Raw genomic sequence first — 17333 nt, 5'->3', positions numbered from 1 at the left:
ACTTCTAATGTGACTCTCATTTGGAGAGAGAGAGAGAGAGAGAGAGAGAGAGAGTTTTTTTAATTATTTTTAATAATTTAATAAGACCTAATAGCAAAAACATTCATACATTTGACACTTTTTGCGAAAAATGTCCATACGTTTCAATTTTTTTGCATTTTCTTCTCTATTTTTACGTTTCATTGCGGTAAACGTCATTTTTACCAATTTGAAACGAATGGACGTTTTGCGCACTATAGGCCAAACTTAAGAACGTTTTGTGCTATTAAGCATTTTAATTATTACTTGAACTTACTTGCACTTTTTAAAGCAATGAGGAGTAAGATTGTAATTTAGTTTTTATTTTTCTTTTCATTTTTTTTTTGTTTTATTTAAATGGGAGGGTGTTTTGGTCATTTTACGTTAAAATTGATGAAAATGATGTTCAACGCAAAGAAATGTGGAAGGCAAGGGCGAAAATGTCAAAAAATAAAAGGTGATAATGTTTCCACAATAAATTTGAAAGGTAAGAATATTTTGTGTCAATTACCCTTAATAATCAACACAATTCGTGTAAACAAAGAAGTATAAATAAAGGTAGGGATCGAGATTCGTAAATTCATGAGGCGGATGCATGACAAGTAGACATATATAAAATTTCTGTTGAATTAGTTAGTTTTACAAACTTTGCACCTGACATAAAAGGCTAAACATTATTTGTTTCTAGCTTGGTGCACATGCTCGTAAAAATATGTCATTATGGCGAACTTTTGAAGCTTTTTCTCTTAGAAAAGCTGAGTCCATGCCTAATCCGGTTAATTGACATAGATTTGATCCTCGCCACTTCTCGGATTTCACATCTCGAATTTCACATGTCACCAAATTAATTTTGGTACATATAATAGATGATTATGCAAAAAAATTATTATTACCTTTTAACAAATTCACTTTTATTTTAAGACAATCGTGTTAATAACGTGTTATAAAAGAGAATAGAATAGAGAGAAATCAATAGACTTGTATATATTTTGTTAAGAACAAAAACCCTGTATTTATATGGCAGAATCAGGGATAAAACATTAATAATTTTTAAGGCTACTGGAGTATAATTGTCATTCAACTCTAAAACCTAATAAACTTAACTTTTACAACAATTTGTGAATTTTTCTAATTATTCAAATTGAAATATGCCCATAAATCATATGAGAGATAGATGGCCTGTCCATCTTTGCTATTGGAGTCGAGCCCAACAAAAATTAACGAAATCGCTTTGTGCTTTTATTTTTAAAAGTTGAAAAATAATAAAATATATATTATTAAAAATCAAGTATTAGTACCAAAAAAATCGTAAAATAACTCATCAAATCCTTCATCCTCACCAAAACCCTAAATTAAACCCCCTCACTTTCTTTATCTCTCTATCAATTACCCAACCCTAAATCAAATCCCCCATTTTAAACCCACAGAACACCATACTTGTCACCATCTCTCACATCAAATCCAATACCACCATGGCCACCATCAATAATCGTAACCACCTACTCTTTGTAAATCACTGTCGCACAATCCTTAACCACTGTGCAAATTTAGGTCTTGACCCAATAACTACCATCTCTGTCACTACAATCGTAAAACCAACATACATTGTATTAGCAATGTAATTTTCTTGTGTTGATGGATGGTGGAAATGGTGAATTGTGGCGCATCAAATTTAAGTTACAATATAAAAAAAATAAAAAAAATTACACGTTGTAACAACAATAACACATTGTTTAAGTTACAATCTAAAATATATAAGTGTAGAATTTATAGAAAAGTAAGATACATAAAATTAAAAACACGTGAAAAATTAGATATACTATAACAAAAAAGTAACAGATTTTAAAAACACCTTATCTTTGAAATACTTTTCCATTCGCCTAATTTTGAAATTGATCCCCTAAATGTTTGTAATTTTGAAATTAACCCTAACATGAGAATACCACACCAACATGGTCCAGCACAAAGTTCGGAAAAAAGTTTAGGCCCCATTACCGAACCATATCAGTAGTAACTGAAGTACATTTTAATCCCACATCGAAAAATGGAGATCTCACCATTTCATATACCAGCCCCTATGCCATCGAGTAATGGAACAGGTTTATTTTGCGAAGATTTGATGATTGATTGGAGTTATTTTCAGTGGGTTTTTTGGGTCTGAATTTTTTATCTGAAAATTAGGGTTATTATTTTTTGAAAAATGGAACAAATTTATTTTGCGAAGATTTGATGATTGATTGAAGTTATTTTCAGTGGGTTTTTTGGGTCTGAATTTTTTATCTGAAAATTAGGGTTATTATTTTTTGAAAAATGGAACAAATTTATTTTGCGAAGATTTGATGATTGATTGAAGTTATTTTCAGTGGGTTTTTTGGGTCTGAATTTTTTAACCGAGAATTAGGGTTATTATTTGTTGAATTTTTTTTAACATTTTTAGATGGTTTAGGTTTTCTGCTAGTGATGTGAGACGTGGTGCAAATTCATGATTCTTTAGCTTCTACTCTGTCGATTACACCAGCAATCTTTGGTTTAAATTTTTTACAATCAGTCTTTTTTTCCCGATTGCAGATAATTTGGTGTCAGTCGCGGTTGACTAGCCGCCGCTGGTGGGGCTGAAGCGGAGCAAAAGTAGCATGAGTGGACACCGACAACAGAAATCTGATCGATAACTTCGATTTCCTTGTTATTGTGCCACGGGTACTCGAGGTTTTCTATGTTGAAATACGATGGTATAATTTTATTCAAAAATATATCATTCACAGACTAACGAGCATGGTGTCTTCCTGAAATTGATAATTTAAAATTGGTGTTTTTTGTGATATTTTCTTTTGCTAAGCTTCGCATTGCGCACATCATCGTTTGTCTGATATTAAATTTCAGTATTTAATTCTTCATAGAAGTTGTGGCTTTAAAATTCTGGGGAATGTATTCAAGTTTCTAAAATGAGAATAACTAGGGAAAATCAAGTAAAATTTGTTGTAGTATAACATAAAAGTGTCAACGGTAAAGACAAGGGTTGCTATTCAAAGAATCGAATCCATTATCATTGTTCTTTTCTTCATGTAACTCCATTTTATGACTAGAAAACATACCAGCACAGTACAATATATTTTATGTCTTTATTTGTTTGATGTTGATGGCTATATTTCTAAACCATTTTCTTTTCCTTGCGTGTTGAATAGATAATATGATACTATTGTTACAGTAAACTTAACTGCAGAATCCCCTTTAGTAGATAGTTCCATCTTCAAAAATCTCATTGATAATTTTGGTCGTCTCATTAGCCCCTGTTTGGCCCCAATTAAATTTCATTACATTACATTCTATTTTTCTCTCTCCTATTTTCAACCACACAATCTTCCATAAAATAATATTACACGTAAATCGAAAACTTTTCCTTCTTCTTCAATCACTCATTTTTCAAAAAAAAACTATTCCACCCATTTTCATTTTTAAAAAATGGGGGCCAAACCGGAAGAATGTAAGGTAGTGTATCTGATTCCTTTTAACACTTCTGAAAATTGTCTAACAAAAATATTTCAGAGCATATGATGTTGCCTGCTAAAGTACAAATTATTAATGCGAGGTACAATGACAAAATGATTATTCTAGCATATAAGAACTAATACTCATGTGACTTGAAGACTTTGTTTTGTAAAGTTTTGCAGAGTAGAATAACATAATTTTTTTAGCATTCGAAAGTTAACCTCATATTTCACTATTATCTCTACATGTTTTCCTACTTGATATCTTAACGTTTTCATCATAGCTACACCAATATTTGCAGTTTGTTACTTGGATATAAATGTTGTTTTACCAAAAGTTCTCTGACACCGGTTGTATCTTCTAATTGTCAATCAGCTTATGCTGTAATTCACGAAAGAATCTTAACTTTCAATAGGCACCTCATTGTACAAATGAGGATATGTTTGTATCGTTCCATATCAAGACATAAATTTGTATGGAGATTGAATAAACCTAAGGAGAGGGAGCAGAACTTCATCTAATCTATCAATTTTTCTCGAGTTTTTTAAAATTATAGATGGTGTATTCACTCACTATAGTTTGTTAAGACTTGAGGTTCCATCCTAAAAGGTCAACCTTGTTATGAGTAGTAGTCCAAACCCTTATAAATTGGTCTATATTTTCATATTTAGATGGTGGCTTCTCTAAGCAGACCAATTTTGAAATCGTGTTCTCATTTTTTGAGTCTTAATCGAATCGAATCGAATCGCTCATTGGAGTTTAATGAGCTCTGATACCATGGTAAGACTTGAGGTCCATCTTAATAAGGTCAACCTTATTAAGAGGAATAGCCCAAGATCTTTTTAAGTTGGTCAATATTTCGATATTTAACAGATGTGAGATTTTTATCACTTAGCATGCCTCCACAAGATGGTGCATTGTTTGAATAGACCAATCTTACAATCTGTTGCTTATTAATTGAGACTTATAATCGGATCGAATCGCTCGTTAGAGCTTAATGAGCTCTGATACCATGTTAAAACATGATATTCCATTTTCAAAGGTCAATCTTGTTAAGAGTAGTCCAAACCTTTATAAATTGATTTATATTTTCATCTTCATTCGATATGGAATTATATCCCCTTACTATGATCGATAAATTAATGAATAGAATATCTGTAAAAGAAAAGGCTGGATGTATAGTGTGTAGTGTTTGTGTTCAAAGCCGAAAATTTCTATCCTCGACTTTCTCCTCTAGGTTCTAGAACTGTAGAGCATGATCAACTTGCGTCTTGAATCAAGAAGTGAAAGTTTTAGCATGCCCTTCACTAGTGTTTATGAATTTGAGTTAACAAACCGAGAAGTTTTTATAAAGCTAAATAAACACAGCTAAAATGTGTTGTTATGCTGATAATAAAAGCGCCCCTTCATCTTCTCTCATGCAGAGAAGTCCTTCATTCACCTTGTTCTATTTTCAGTGTTATCATACTCGTTTATTTTTTTTTTTGGGTTAAATTTCGAATTGGATATACATTTTATAATCTCTTTCTGTTCTTCAAAATTTGCTGCAGATGATACAAGTCATGAGAGAATTTCCCTTCACCCGAAGATTCCCAGCAGGAAGTCCTCTCAGAAAAAAAGAAAAGAAAAAGGAGCTGAAATATTGTACAGTGAGGGCATGTTCGTTTGTTAGGCAATGCAGACCAAATATTATTAATGTTGTAGCAATATACATTTCCTATGGCTGGGAACTACATTTGCAATCTGTAGAGATATTTCTTTCCGCATGCAAAGTAAAAGATACTTTCATCTGGACTAAGTGCTAAAACTTTCAACGGTTGTGCTACATGTATATCAAAATTAACAGATTTGTTCATCAATAGATGATTTTAAATCTCATCACCAAGAAAAATAAAATAAATTCTCCTCTTTTTTCTGCCATTGACTGACGTACGCCTTTGTTTGAAAACCATTGAAAGAAGATTCTCTCTTTTTCTTTTTTTTTTAACTTAATTTTAATCGCACATCCTCGTAATAAAATATTTTGTATGTAAATCTAAAAATTTTCCAACTCAGCATTATGTAAAAACATACTATTCTATAACTCATTTTTCCCCCAAAAAATTTGTTTTAATGGTTGTCTGGAAGGGGCTACTTATGTACAATTGTGTAAGTGATGAAAAGAATTTGACAATTTTAATTCAATTTATCGCTACTTCATCAATATGTAAAAAAATCTTCCAATGGTGATGTATAACAAGCATTTTTCAACTTCAAATGGTCAGGAACTGTAATGCTAAAAATAAAAATTAGATACTTTATTTTAAAATTTCTGTCGCCAAAGACTTTGCAACAATTTTACTCAATGTCGGCCTTGGTATAAGGCTTACAAGGCAAAGGCCTTGGGTCTCAACACTTTGGGGGCCTTTATAAAATTTCCATCCTAAGATTTCTCTTTTCGAATTACCCAAATCTTAATTTAATTACTATTGTTGATTAGAGCAATGTATTCTACAAGTAACTCAAAGTTTAATGGATTTTGACTTGGATCTCTCATTTATGCGTAGATGTCACCCAAAAAAAAAAAAAATGGTGGTGGTGTTTTTTTAGTATACTTATTGTTTTAAGTTCATTAAGCAGTTAGAATTGTTTACTCTCTCTCTATAATAAGAAGATAAGAAATTCGGCACTCTTTTGTTGGCGTCACTATTATTTATTTATGTTTCTTCCATTAGTCAATTAAATTTGAAGAAGTACACAAATTGAAAATACTGTCACAAGCTATAAAATAACTTCCATATTTGATTCAATACTTAGTATCCTGAAAATGGGATTCCCAATGGAAAATAAATCAAACTCGAAAAGTTATTTCGTTCAAGAATCGCTATAAATACAAAAAGAAATTATTTTTAAGGGTCTCATAATCATTAATCGCTTAGGGTCAAGCCTTGATTTTACTAACTTGTGTGCTTATCTATTTCAGTTTTCAAACAAAAATATAGTTCGTGGCACGGCCTGCTCTTTACACTTCAAAATCTTGCTACAGAAGAATCCAGTTGGTGAAATATATGGGTAATTTATTGCATAAAACTCGAGCCCCATTAGGTTCTGATTTTTCATCCAAAAAAATCAATTTTTTTATCGTTACTTTTCGAAGTCAACTGTCAATTTTTATTTCTTCTCTCACAGGTGGGATCCCATTTTTTCTTTAACGATCAAAAAATTGATTCTCATAATCACTATCGAAGAAGCCCCGAATCGACTAATTCATATAATTTTAACATAGGAACAGTAGCAAAATTTTAATTTCTTTTCTTTTCTATCTAGTACGTTTCACTATGTAGTGCTATTTTAGTATTTTGTTCAACTAGACAAAAATTTCAAATAACTTGTTTGGTCAAGTTTTCGGTCAAATCCAACCCAAAAAAAGCAAAAATTTAAATTTTGGGCCTCATTCAAAATGATTGTAATCCACTATAAAATCCAGATGTATACATACATATTACATACATTCAGGCTATATTATTATATATACACATTCATCCCAACACTTTCGTGTCCTCTCTTTACTCTTATTTCATGCAAAACCCAAACCCTTCACTTACCATTACAATGTGAGAGGTGAGGGGACTTCAAATCCCCCCCGCCTCTCTCTTCGTCTCTCTGTGTGCGTAAACTCATCTTTTTTTCGGCCAGAAAATCACCATTTAATCCCCATTTTGAAAGAAGAATTCCTAAATTACCCCATTTTCTTTTTTCACTGCCCAAAAAAATTAATCAGGATATACAAAACCATAAGCGTAAAGATTCCATCTTGAAGGTCAGATCTCAATCTTTTTGTTAATTTTTTTGATCTGGGTGTTTATGTGAATTTTTTATTATATTTTATTTATACGTTTGTTTTTTTGGTGCCTTTTTTGGTGAATTCTTTATGCAGATTTTGTTGAATTGCTTTTCTTGGTTTCTCTTTTGTCCGTATGTGCTTCGGTTTTAATGAGAAAATGGTTTTCTCGCCCATAAGTGATAGAATACATATAAGGGAGGTGTGGCATGACAATCTTGAAGCCGAGTTTGCTTTAATTCGAGATATTGTAGAGGATTACCCGTACATTTCAATGGATACTGAGTTTCCTGGCATTGTTATTTGGCCCGTAGGTGATTTTAAGACTAGAGCTGAGCAAAATTTTAAGACCCTTAAGGCTAATGTGGATCTTCTGAAGGTAATTCAATTGGGCTTAACCTTCTCTGATGAAAATGGGAATCTCCCCACCTGTGGAACTGATAAATACTGCATTTGGCAGTTTAATTTCCGTGAATTTAACCTTGAAGAAGATGTTTACATGCATGACTCCATTGAACTACTAATCAATAGTGGCATTGATTTCAAGAAAAATAATGAGGACGGTATCCATGTTTATAAATTCAGCCAACTTCTAATGTCGTCTGGGGTTGTGTTGAATGATGAGGTCCATTGGGTGACTTTTCATAGCGCGTATGATTTTGGGTACTTGTTGAAGCTGTTGACTTGGAAGAGTTTGCCTGATACTCAAGTGGAGTTCTATGATTTGCTTAAGATGTACTTCCCGATTGTCTATGATATCAAGTATCTGATCATGTTCTGCAACAACCTTTATGGCGGATTAAACACTATTGCAGAGCGCTTGGGCGTGAAGCGAGTTGGCACCTGTCATCAAGCTGGTTCTGATAGTTTGCTAACTTGTTCTACATTCTTCAAGTTAAGAGAGACTTCCTTAGGAGGCTCAATCGAGATGTATGTTGGCGTGTTGTATGGTCTTGATATTGGAAAATGAATTGACAGATTACTGCTGAAAGAAAATGAAAAAAGTATAAACCCTCAAAATTTAAATAAAAATCTATCTTGAGACTACATAGCTTTTTCCTGCATTACAAGTTTACGGCTTACATTGCTTTGGCTATTGTTCAGGTTAAGTTTCACTCTCCTGAAGTATGCTTTTACTTTCTTCCTGTGCTCTTACATAAATAGACGATAAGAAGAGTAAATAATCTGAACAATCAATAACTAATCTGCATATGAAGTTTCAGATGACAAAGCCTCAGTACAATTATTTGGCTTGATTTTGTGTAATTTCATTAGAACTATGATGGATCTTGTTTCTTGTTGCATATCACCACCTTTCTCTTTTGGAGACTTAATTGTGTATCAGCTTAATTTACAGTCGACCACTGACCAAAGTAGATGCAATCTTGTTGCTGATGTATGAAAAAGGATTTTTATTATTTCTGTCAAATTGTGCATATGAGTCATCTCCTCTGTTCTGTTTCCTGTCTAGTAAAGTCACAGCTTATATGGATTTAAAACTACCAAAGGCCTGCCTTTTATATCTTAGTTGTGTATGACTTGCCAAGATCATGGTAAAATGCAAGGGATTGATTGCTGCGAAGGAAATTTAAATACTGCATCATATTCTCCAGGTTCTAACTTTCTTGTTTCCTAAGGCGCTCGTTTAGATACTTCATAAATTGAGTTTTGTTTCACAAAGTTATGTTGATCCTATCGCTTGATATTAGAATTGAATTTTCAGGGCACATTTCATATGCTAAACTTGAACGTCCAATTATCTTACTACTGGGTTTATTTGGATTCACATTAGTTCTGTGGAAAAATATAAAGTAAATAGGTTTAATAGTTTTATATTTCGCTTGAAAGTCATTACAAAATTGAATAATTTGTACGGATATAAGCTGGCTTTCGTTAGTTTTTAAAAAAAAAGTTGAACTCCAACCTTGAGAGCCTCCACCACTTCGCCCCTGGAGTATCATGAAGGAGGTAAATCGCGGGATATGTCCCAATAGGTCAGAGAACAAGAGTTTGCTCGTACACTGGTGCCCACAAAGAGTTCAATTCCATATCTCAGGAATCGAATCCTCACACTGCGGCAGCCAACAAAGCTGAGACCACCTCACTCTTGTCCTTTGCACCACTGGGTTATGCCCCGGAGGGCTGCTTTGGTTAGTTTTTTACTTCCACTGTCTTCTTCGAATGTCTCTTGGATCCCCGAGGTTTTGCTTGTGTAGCTCTTGGGTGCTTATTTGCTTTAATTTGCAATGTCGCGAGTTGGTAAGTGATAAAGATTTACTTCTTGAGTTCTGCTTGTCATGAACATTTTATCATGATATCACTCATTGTTTATGTACACTCTGCTAAAGTTCTTCTATGAACTTTCATCAGTCGTGATAGGAAAATAACATTTGTTTCTGTACTACTACTTTGTCAGAATCATAATGCATATATATACAGTAAATGTAGAATAACGTTGCAGAACTATATCCTAGAAATTGGGGGCACTCTGAGTATTATGTCTTTTAAAGTTATCCAAACGGCCCTTGTGAACAAAGCTTCGGAAGGGTAGAAATCTCAATGATTGCAGCTTTCTCTAGACCTCGAACAGAAAAGCACTACTCCAAAGTTGTTGCCCCAATTTAGTGTCCCATTACTGCAACTTGATATATTCTTGGTTCACCTTTTCTTTCATCCATGATATTATTTTCTTCACTGGGGAATTTAATGGCATCATTGATTTAATCATTCGCATTAATAAACATTTGAGTTATACATTTCTAGGAATCCAAGTATTACACATTTAATGATCACTCATTTCTATCTATTGTAAATATAAAAACACTTCCAAACATGTTTGTGTAAATCTGAGCATGGCTTTCCAAAGGACAAACTCCAATGAACAATCTTTCATGATAACTCGCTTTTCATTTATAGCTCTTAAAATTTGACTTAGCTATTCATTTTTCTGCTTGAAAATTAAGAGATTCATAAATTAAAAAAAGGCATTACATATGAATTTGATGCATCGATACCTATATGGGAAAAATTGAAGCTCTTCATGGCCAATAAAATTTTAAGAGCAATGATATTTCTTACTATTGGTATTTAACAAAAGTTTAGGTGACAGCACTAGCGATATCAATAAATCATGTCTCATATAGCCCCCGTCTGGTTGTAATTTTTCACTCCAAAAAATCAATTTTTTAATCATTATTTTATTATTTCAACTGTCATTTTTTTACTTCTTCACTCACATGTAAAATCCGCTTTTCTCTGTAACGGTCAAAATCAATTATCATAATCACTACCGAAAAGACTCTTAATAAGATCTATGATATGTTAATACTTAAACTAAGTTCAATATCATTTGTGTTAGATAGCATTATTCAAAAAATAATTCTCGACAAATTGGTAACTTCGGCCTGGTAATGGCCAACTTATAGGTCGTGTGACCTTTCTTATGGCTTGGTGGCCCATGAGATCTGTTACTGGACTGTGGTTCTTCTTCTTAGACCTTTTTAGTAAGTAAAAATTAGTTGTGGAATTGGTTCGTGTATTTGTGGTCCGTTGAGCAAGATAGTTGGCAACTATCTTGTATGGGCTTTTATTTGGTAACCTCATCTACTGATGGATTCCTTGGTATTCATTGGTGAGCCCATGATTTAGTGCTTCCTTGTCGGTGATTTCAATTCTTTATAAGTTTATAGAATGCTTGAATAATAATTCGTGAGTCTTTTGAAATATATGAATAAAAAGTATGTTTGGTCAACATAAATTATAATTTAAGCTTTGTCAGAATGCACATGAATGATTAAATTAAAATGTTAGTGATTGTAAATTGTGGATCCAAAGAAAATGTGTCGACAATAAATGGATATCAATTGTAAATTCTACAAATGAGTGGACAAAGTTCATAAATGATTACTTTTTTATATTCTTTAAAATAAAATATTTAGTTAAAAGACTACACAATCTTTACATATTCATTTTATTCACATTCGACCAAATTTAAAAGTTCATGTACAATTAAATAAATAACTTTTGTAACAAATAATTTTAATTAAGCTAAAAATAATTGACTCATTTTAACAATAAGGGATGCTAAATGTTTGGTTAAGCTTAAAAGTAATTAAATTTTTGTTTCTTTGGACGTTTTTGTATACTACTTATTCTTATTTATAGTAAAAATTTATTTATTTTGACCATGTAATAGTTATTATTATCAATTAAGTGAGTTACTCAATATTTAATTATGATATTAAAAATATTTGTTAAAACCTTATATTTTATAGATTAATACGAAAAAAAAAGTATATTATTGAAGTGAGTCATACATGGGTGTGAAATAAATCTCTCGATGTTTTCTATCTATTTTCTCAATTTTCAGATGATATTAGAATGTGTTGTAATAAATATTATTTTGAGAATAGTGACTTACAATAATATTTTTTTTTTGTGCGTTTAAATTAAAGTTTTCAATTTTTTTGAAATGATGGATTGTCAATTTTCAATATACATATAATGATTCCGTCAATTTATATTTTTTACGAAGAATGTTGAATTCCTAATTGGCAAGGAAAGCTAAGAAATCTAGTAGAACATATTAGATGTTGTGAATTGATTGCAAGACAATGACAATAATGAAATATTAGTCACCACCGGAGCCACAAAGGACTATCTAAATTGATTTATTTCTGCCGATAAGCGAAGGATTGACTTCGCTAACCTCAGCTTAACTGAATTCAATATTCTAACATAATTTCAAACTCTACTGTGGCCCGCCCATGACGCTTTTTTCTGCTTCTTTCTTGGTTGCGTTAGCAGAGAAGGGGAAAGCAGGCTCAAGGAAAGGGCGGTTACTAGCTGTGTCCTTAGAACCATCCTTAGACCATTCTCAAGAACCTAGCAAACAAAAGACAAGAAGACCAAAATTTATGTGGAAACTCAAAATAGGAAAAAAATCATAGGCAGGAGGTGAGAATTTCTCCATATCAATAATGAATGTGTTTACAACTAGATCCGAATACTTTTAATCAAGATCTAAAGCTTTCAAGATATTGTATGAATGTTTTGATCTCAATACAAGTCGTGGAGAATATATATAAACCTAAAGTTCAAGTTGTATATGAATATGAATCCAAAAAACAAGTTAAAAAGCAAAACAGGCATGGGCCACATAAACATGCCACTCAAGCACCAGGCGAGTGCCAAGTCTTTATTAAAATTTTGATTACGCCACTCGAGTGTCTAGCTAGCTTCAAAGCTAGCTAAATTTCGACAACTTTTCTCTTCTGTCCATAATTTGATTTCTTCAAGATCAGTTTAACTAAAACTCCAACGCCCACTAAAATTGGTCAAACTACAATAAGTCTTTACTTTGAACCAAATTTCAATACAAGAAATTGCAAAACCCATCACTAAAGTAAACATCACTCCACCTCTTCCAAACAAGCTCCAATGGGCTAAATCAATGACAAACACCAATTAAGTTCAAATAATGCTCAAACTTGGCAACATGAAGTGATTTTGTCAACATATCAGCAGGATTATTCTTGGTATCAACCTTGCTCATTACAATATCATCGCGAGCAATCGCTTCATGCACAAAATGATATCTAACATCAATGTGTTTAGTCCTCTTGTAAAATATCTGATTCTTAGTCAGAAAAATAGCACTCTGACTATCACAATACACTATAGAAATCTGTAAGTCTTTACTGATTTCACCAATCAATTTTCTCAACATACAGCCTCCTTACGTGCCTCTGTAATGGTCATGTACTCTGCCTCTATTGTAGACATTGCTATTGTATTTTGCAAAGTAGCATTTTAGTTGATAGCACAACCTCCAAGAGTAAATGCATACCTTGTAAATGATCTCATCTTTATCAAAATTCCCTACATATCTGAATTTACATACCCAATGGCTCTATCTGTATTTTTACCAAAATGCAAGTAAGCATTAATAGAGCCTCTCAAGTATCTGAATATCCACTTCGCTTCTTTCCTATGTTCATTGTCAGGATTTACCATGTACCTACACTGACTACATGTGCCAAATTTGGTCTTGCACAAACTATATCATACTTAAGTGAACCAACTATACTGGAATAAGGATCTCGAGACATATGACCAATGTCTTCATCTAACTGAGGACACAAGCTAGATGATAATTTAAAGCGGGTAGCCAATGGTGTACTAACAGCATTTGCATTCAGCATATGAACTTGTGGAGCACCTTCTCAATATACCCCTTCTGACTCAAATAAAATTTTCTAACTTTTCTATCCTTTAAAATCTCCATACCAATAATCTTCCTTACCTCACCTAAATCTTTCATCTCAAACTCCTCATAAAGTTGACCTTTTACTTTTCTAACATCTACTTTATCCTTGGCTGCTATGAGTATATCATCAAAATATAACAACAAATATATAATCGATCCACGATCTCCATTTCTGAAGTACACATAACTATCATAGCTGCATCTAATGAAATTATAAGTAGTTATGAATGAATCGAATATTTTATACCACTGCTTCAACAACTACTTCAGTCCATACAAGGACTTTGATAAGTGCAATTTGTGCATTTATTTAGGCCATATTACTAAACTAAATTATTAATTTTTACTTAATTTGGTTAATTTTATTTTGTTTTTAGTGACAGACTCGTTTGAAGCAATGAGAAAAGGAAGAATGATGAAATTGAATGAAATCGGCAAGTTTGGGATCGAATTCTACACTTCGAAAGTTGAAGGGTTTAAATTGAATTGAAGAAGACATGGGCTGCATAATTGGATGAACTCAAGGACTAAATTGCACTATTTTAAGAGAATTGAGGGCTTGAAGAAAATTATACTCTAAATGGGCCTACTTTTGGACTTATATTTGGAATAAAAGTCAATCAATTGGACTCTTGTTAAATAAGTAAAAAGGGAAACCTACTGCTGATTGGATGAGTTGTGTATACACATGCAGAAACGGCAGAAAAAAGGGGTGAAATATATACACAGAAATCAGCGGCTGCATGAGAAAAGAGGCAGCTTTTGTAAAAGGCAATTGGACTAGGAATTTTACTCACACGGGCTGCTAAGAGAGGGGGAGAGAGAGAAGACATACACACACAAAAGATAACCAAGAAAAGTTTGCAAGAATTAATCATTTTCCGTTGATTTTTGGCTATGTCTTTTATTCTTTCTTTGTTAGTTCCAACATTATGCTAGGCTAAATTATTTTGTGCTATGATTTTCGATGAATATTATGAACTTTTAACTTGTGAATTTTATTTATTTTGATGTTAAAACACGTTTTTAATTATTGAATAATTGACATTGATTTAATTTTTTTTACAATTACTTGATCACTAATTGTATGAATATTGTGACTTGTTTTACCTTCAAAATATGGAAAATAAGTTAGACATATTGTCAATTTTCGTAGAGTCTGATAGGAGATAGAACTAAGTGGCTATACTTTACGTGACTTTTAAGTATTCACAAATCCATTAATGTATTTTTATATGTTCGCATCCGTCATAAAAATATAGTTGTGTCACATTTAAAAATAGGTTTAATTCTACTCAAGAGAGATTGTTAAACAAATTAGGAATATTGGTCTTCATAATTGAATTGCGTTGTTAAATTTATAAGTTCCGAATTAAAGGGGATTAATATAAGAGGATTTGGGATCCTAGTACGCTTTTCATCAGCATATTTTTATAAAACTTGCATTTAGTTATAACCTTGCATTTATTTTAATTAATTTAGGTCTTACATTTATAATTAAACTATTTAATTTATAGGAAAAATCATCAATTTCAATTGTTTCAGTTAAAGCGAAGATAATTTGAACTTGAACTAGTACAATCTCTGTGGGGTGATAATTACACTCAAAATTCACTTTATTATTAGTTAACAAATCGTACACTTGCAGAGTTTTAATTCAAAAGATATTTTCGTGAACAGATTTATTCAACAAACACACATAGTTTTTCTTTTCAAGAACTATGAAACACTATGTTGTCGCATTTAAATGCTCTCCTCAAGTTTTTTTATGCAAGAATGTTGTCTTGACATCCATCAACTCCGGTCCCAAATCATTCTTAGCAAGTAAAGTTCGAATTGAACTATCCTTTGCAACCAGTGAGAACAAATCTGTAAAGTCAACACCTGATATTTGACTGTAGCATTTTGCTACCAGTTTGGCCTTATATCTTGCATCTTTAATTCCCGATGTCCATTCTTCCATTTTGAACACCTATTCGAAGTGAACAACGTTTTTATCCTTGGGCAATTTTACCAAGTCCCAAGTAATATTTTTATTCAACGACTCCATCTCATCCTATATAGCAATCAACCATCTGCTAGAAATCATTACAACTGATTGCCTCTGAATTGTAGTAGGCTTTTCGATGGAATCAATACTGTCAGCCACACTCAATATAAAAGCTATTAATGCTACTTCTCCATACTTCTGTTGAGGTTTAATTATTTGCGAGATCTATCATTAGGAATCGAATACTATAGTGCTACTGATGGTATGGGCAAGGTGTTACTGTCTATCAATTCTGAACTAGATTGATTTGGAGTAGACTATTCTGAAGTCTTTAATTGTTTTCCTAAATTAATTTTCAACTCGGGTAGATTATGTTCCTCAATTTTATCAAAATCCCTATGAGGCGAACCATGAACTATAGTAAGTTCATCAAACATTATATCTCTACTAACCACCACATTTTTTGTTTCGGGACACCACAATTTATACCCTTTCACACTTGATTTATACCCAAAAAAGATGCACTTCCTAAACCTATGCTCCAACTTTCCATTATTCACATGAGCATAAGGACACCCAAAAATCTTCAAATCAAAATAATAAGAAGATTTTTCAGTAAATACCTCTTCTGGTGTCCTTTTCTCAATGACAACTGAAGGTAAGCAATTAATCAAAAAACAAGATGTAGTAGCAATTTCAACACAAAAAATCTTAGGCAACCCAGAATTTGAAAGCATACAACAAACATTTTGCTTCAAAATTCTATTCATCCGTTCTGTCACACCATTCTCTTGTGAAGTTTTAGGCAATGTTAAGTGTCTCAAGATATCTTCAGCTCTGTATAAGCTATTGAATTTATTTAAACAAAACTCTAATCTATTATATGTACATAGATGTTTTACTTGCTTTCCTGTCTATTTTTTTCATTATTGCTTTCCACTTTTTGAAGGTCACAAACACATCGCTCTCATATTTCAAAAAGAATACCCAAACTTTCTTAAAGAAATCATGAATCACTATCAACAAGTAATAAGCACCTCATTTGAAAGGCATCTTAGCTGGTTCCCCAAGATATGAATGGATATATTTAAGTGTTCCCTTCATAATTTGTCTTTCTTTAATGAATCTGATTCTTTTCTATTTTTCAAAGACATAATGCTCATGAAATTTCATCTTACTAGTCTTTTGCCCATCGAGAAGGTCCATCCTACTTAATTCTAGCATACCATTCTCAACTATATGCCCAAGCTGCATCTATCAAAGTTTTGTAACTTCCTCATCTGTCAGAGAAGAAGTAGAAACTATGCATCTCCTATAACTACGGAACACTGCAAAATGTACAATTATGTAAAGCTTTTATGTCCCTTCACGACAACAAGTGTACTTCGGCTTACTTTCAAAACTCCACTTCACCAATGTATCTATAACTCTTTAAGTCAAGTGAGCTCAAAGATATGAGATTCCGCTTTAGTTTTGGAACGTGCCTTACATCTGTAAGTGTTCTAATAGTTCCATCAAACATTCTGATTCTGACTATACCAACTCCAACAATTTTGCAAGATGTGTCGTTTCTCATAATCATTGCAGCTCTCGAAACTCCTTCATATATTGTAAACCAGTCCTTGTTGGGACACAAATAAAAAGTACACACTAAGTCAAGAATTCATTCTTCACAAGGTTTGGAACCCATGTTAGAAATCGCAAGAAGCTCTTCTTTACTTTACGTCTTTAACAACATTAGCTTCCGTTGT

General features: G+C 32.5%; 1 protein-coding gene and 1 long non-coding RNA gene across 3 annotated transcripts; both read left to right on the top strand.

The window, feature by feature from the left end:
• Window positions 1-2179: 2179 nt before the first annotated feature.
• On the top strand, window positions 2180-5382 carry LOC111403759. Of its 2 annotated transcripts, XR_002704524.1 has the most exons (3): window positions 2180-2393; window positions 2587-2747; window positions 5055-5382. It is a non-coding gene; the product is annotated as an uncharacterized LOC111403759 (long non-coding RNA). The 2 variants fall into 2 exon arrangements; XR_002704523.1 differs by having other exon boundaries at window positions 2180-2747.
• Window positions 5383-7037: 1655 nt separating this feature from the next.
• On the top strand, window positions 7038-8371 carry LOC111403758 (probable CCR4-associated factor 1 homolog 7). The gene is made up of 2 exons (XM_023032380.1): window positions 7038-7303; window positions 7421-8371. The coding sequence occupies exon 2, from the start codon at window positions 7461-7463 to the stop codon at window positions 8292-8294; it is 834 nt and encodes a 277-aa protein (XP_022888148.1). The 5' UTR covers window positions 7038-7303; window positions 7421-7460; the 3' UTR covers window positions 8295-8371.
• Window positions 8372-17333: the final 8962 nt, after the last annotated feature.

The sequence above is a fragment of the Olea europaea genome, chromosome 11, assembly GCF_002742605.1.
Source record: "Olea europaea var. sylvestris chromosome 11, O_europaea_v1, whole genome shotgun sequence".
In the NCBI taxonomy this organism is placed as follows: Eukaryota; Viridiplantae; Streptophyta; class Magnoliopsida; order Lamiales; family Oleaceae; genus Olea; species Olea europaea.
The sequence above is the reverse complement of the archived record's forward strand: the minus strand, read 5'-3'. Positions and strand labels throughout refer to the sequence as shown.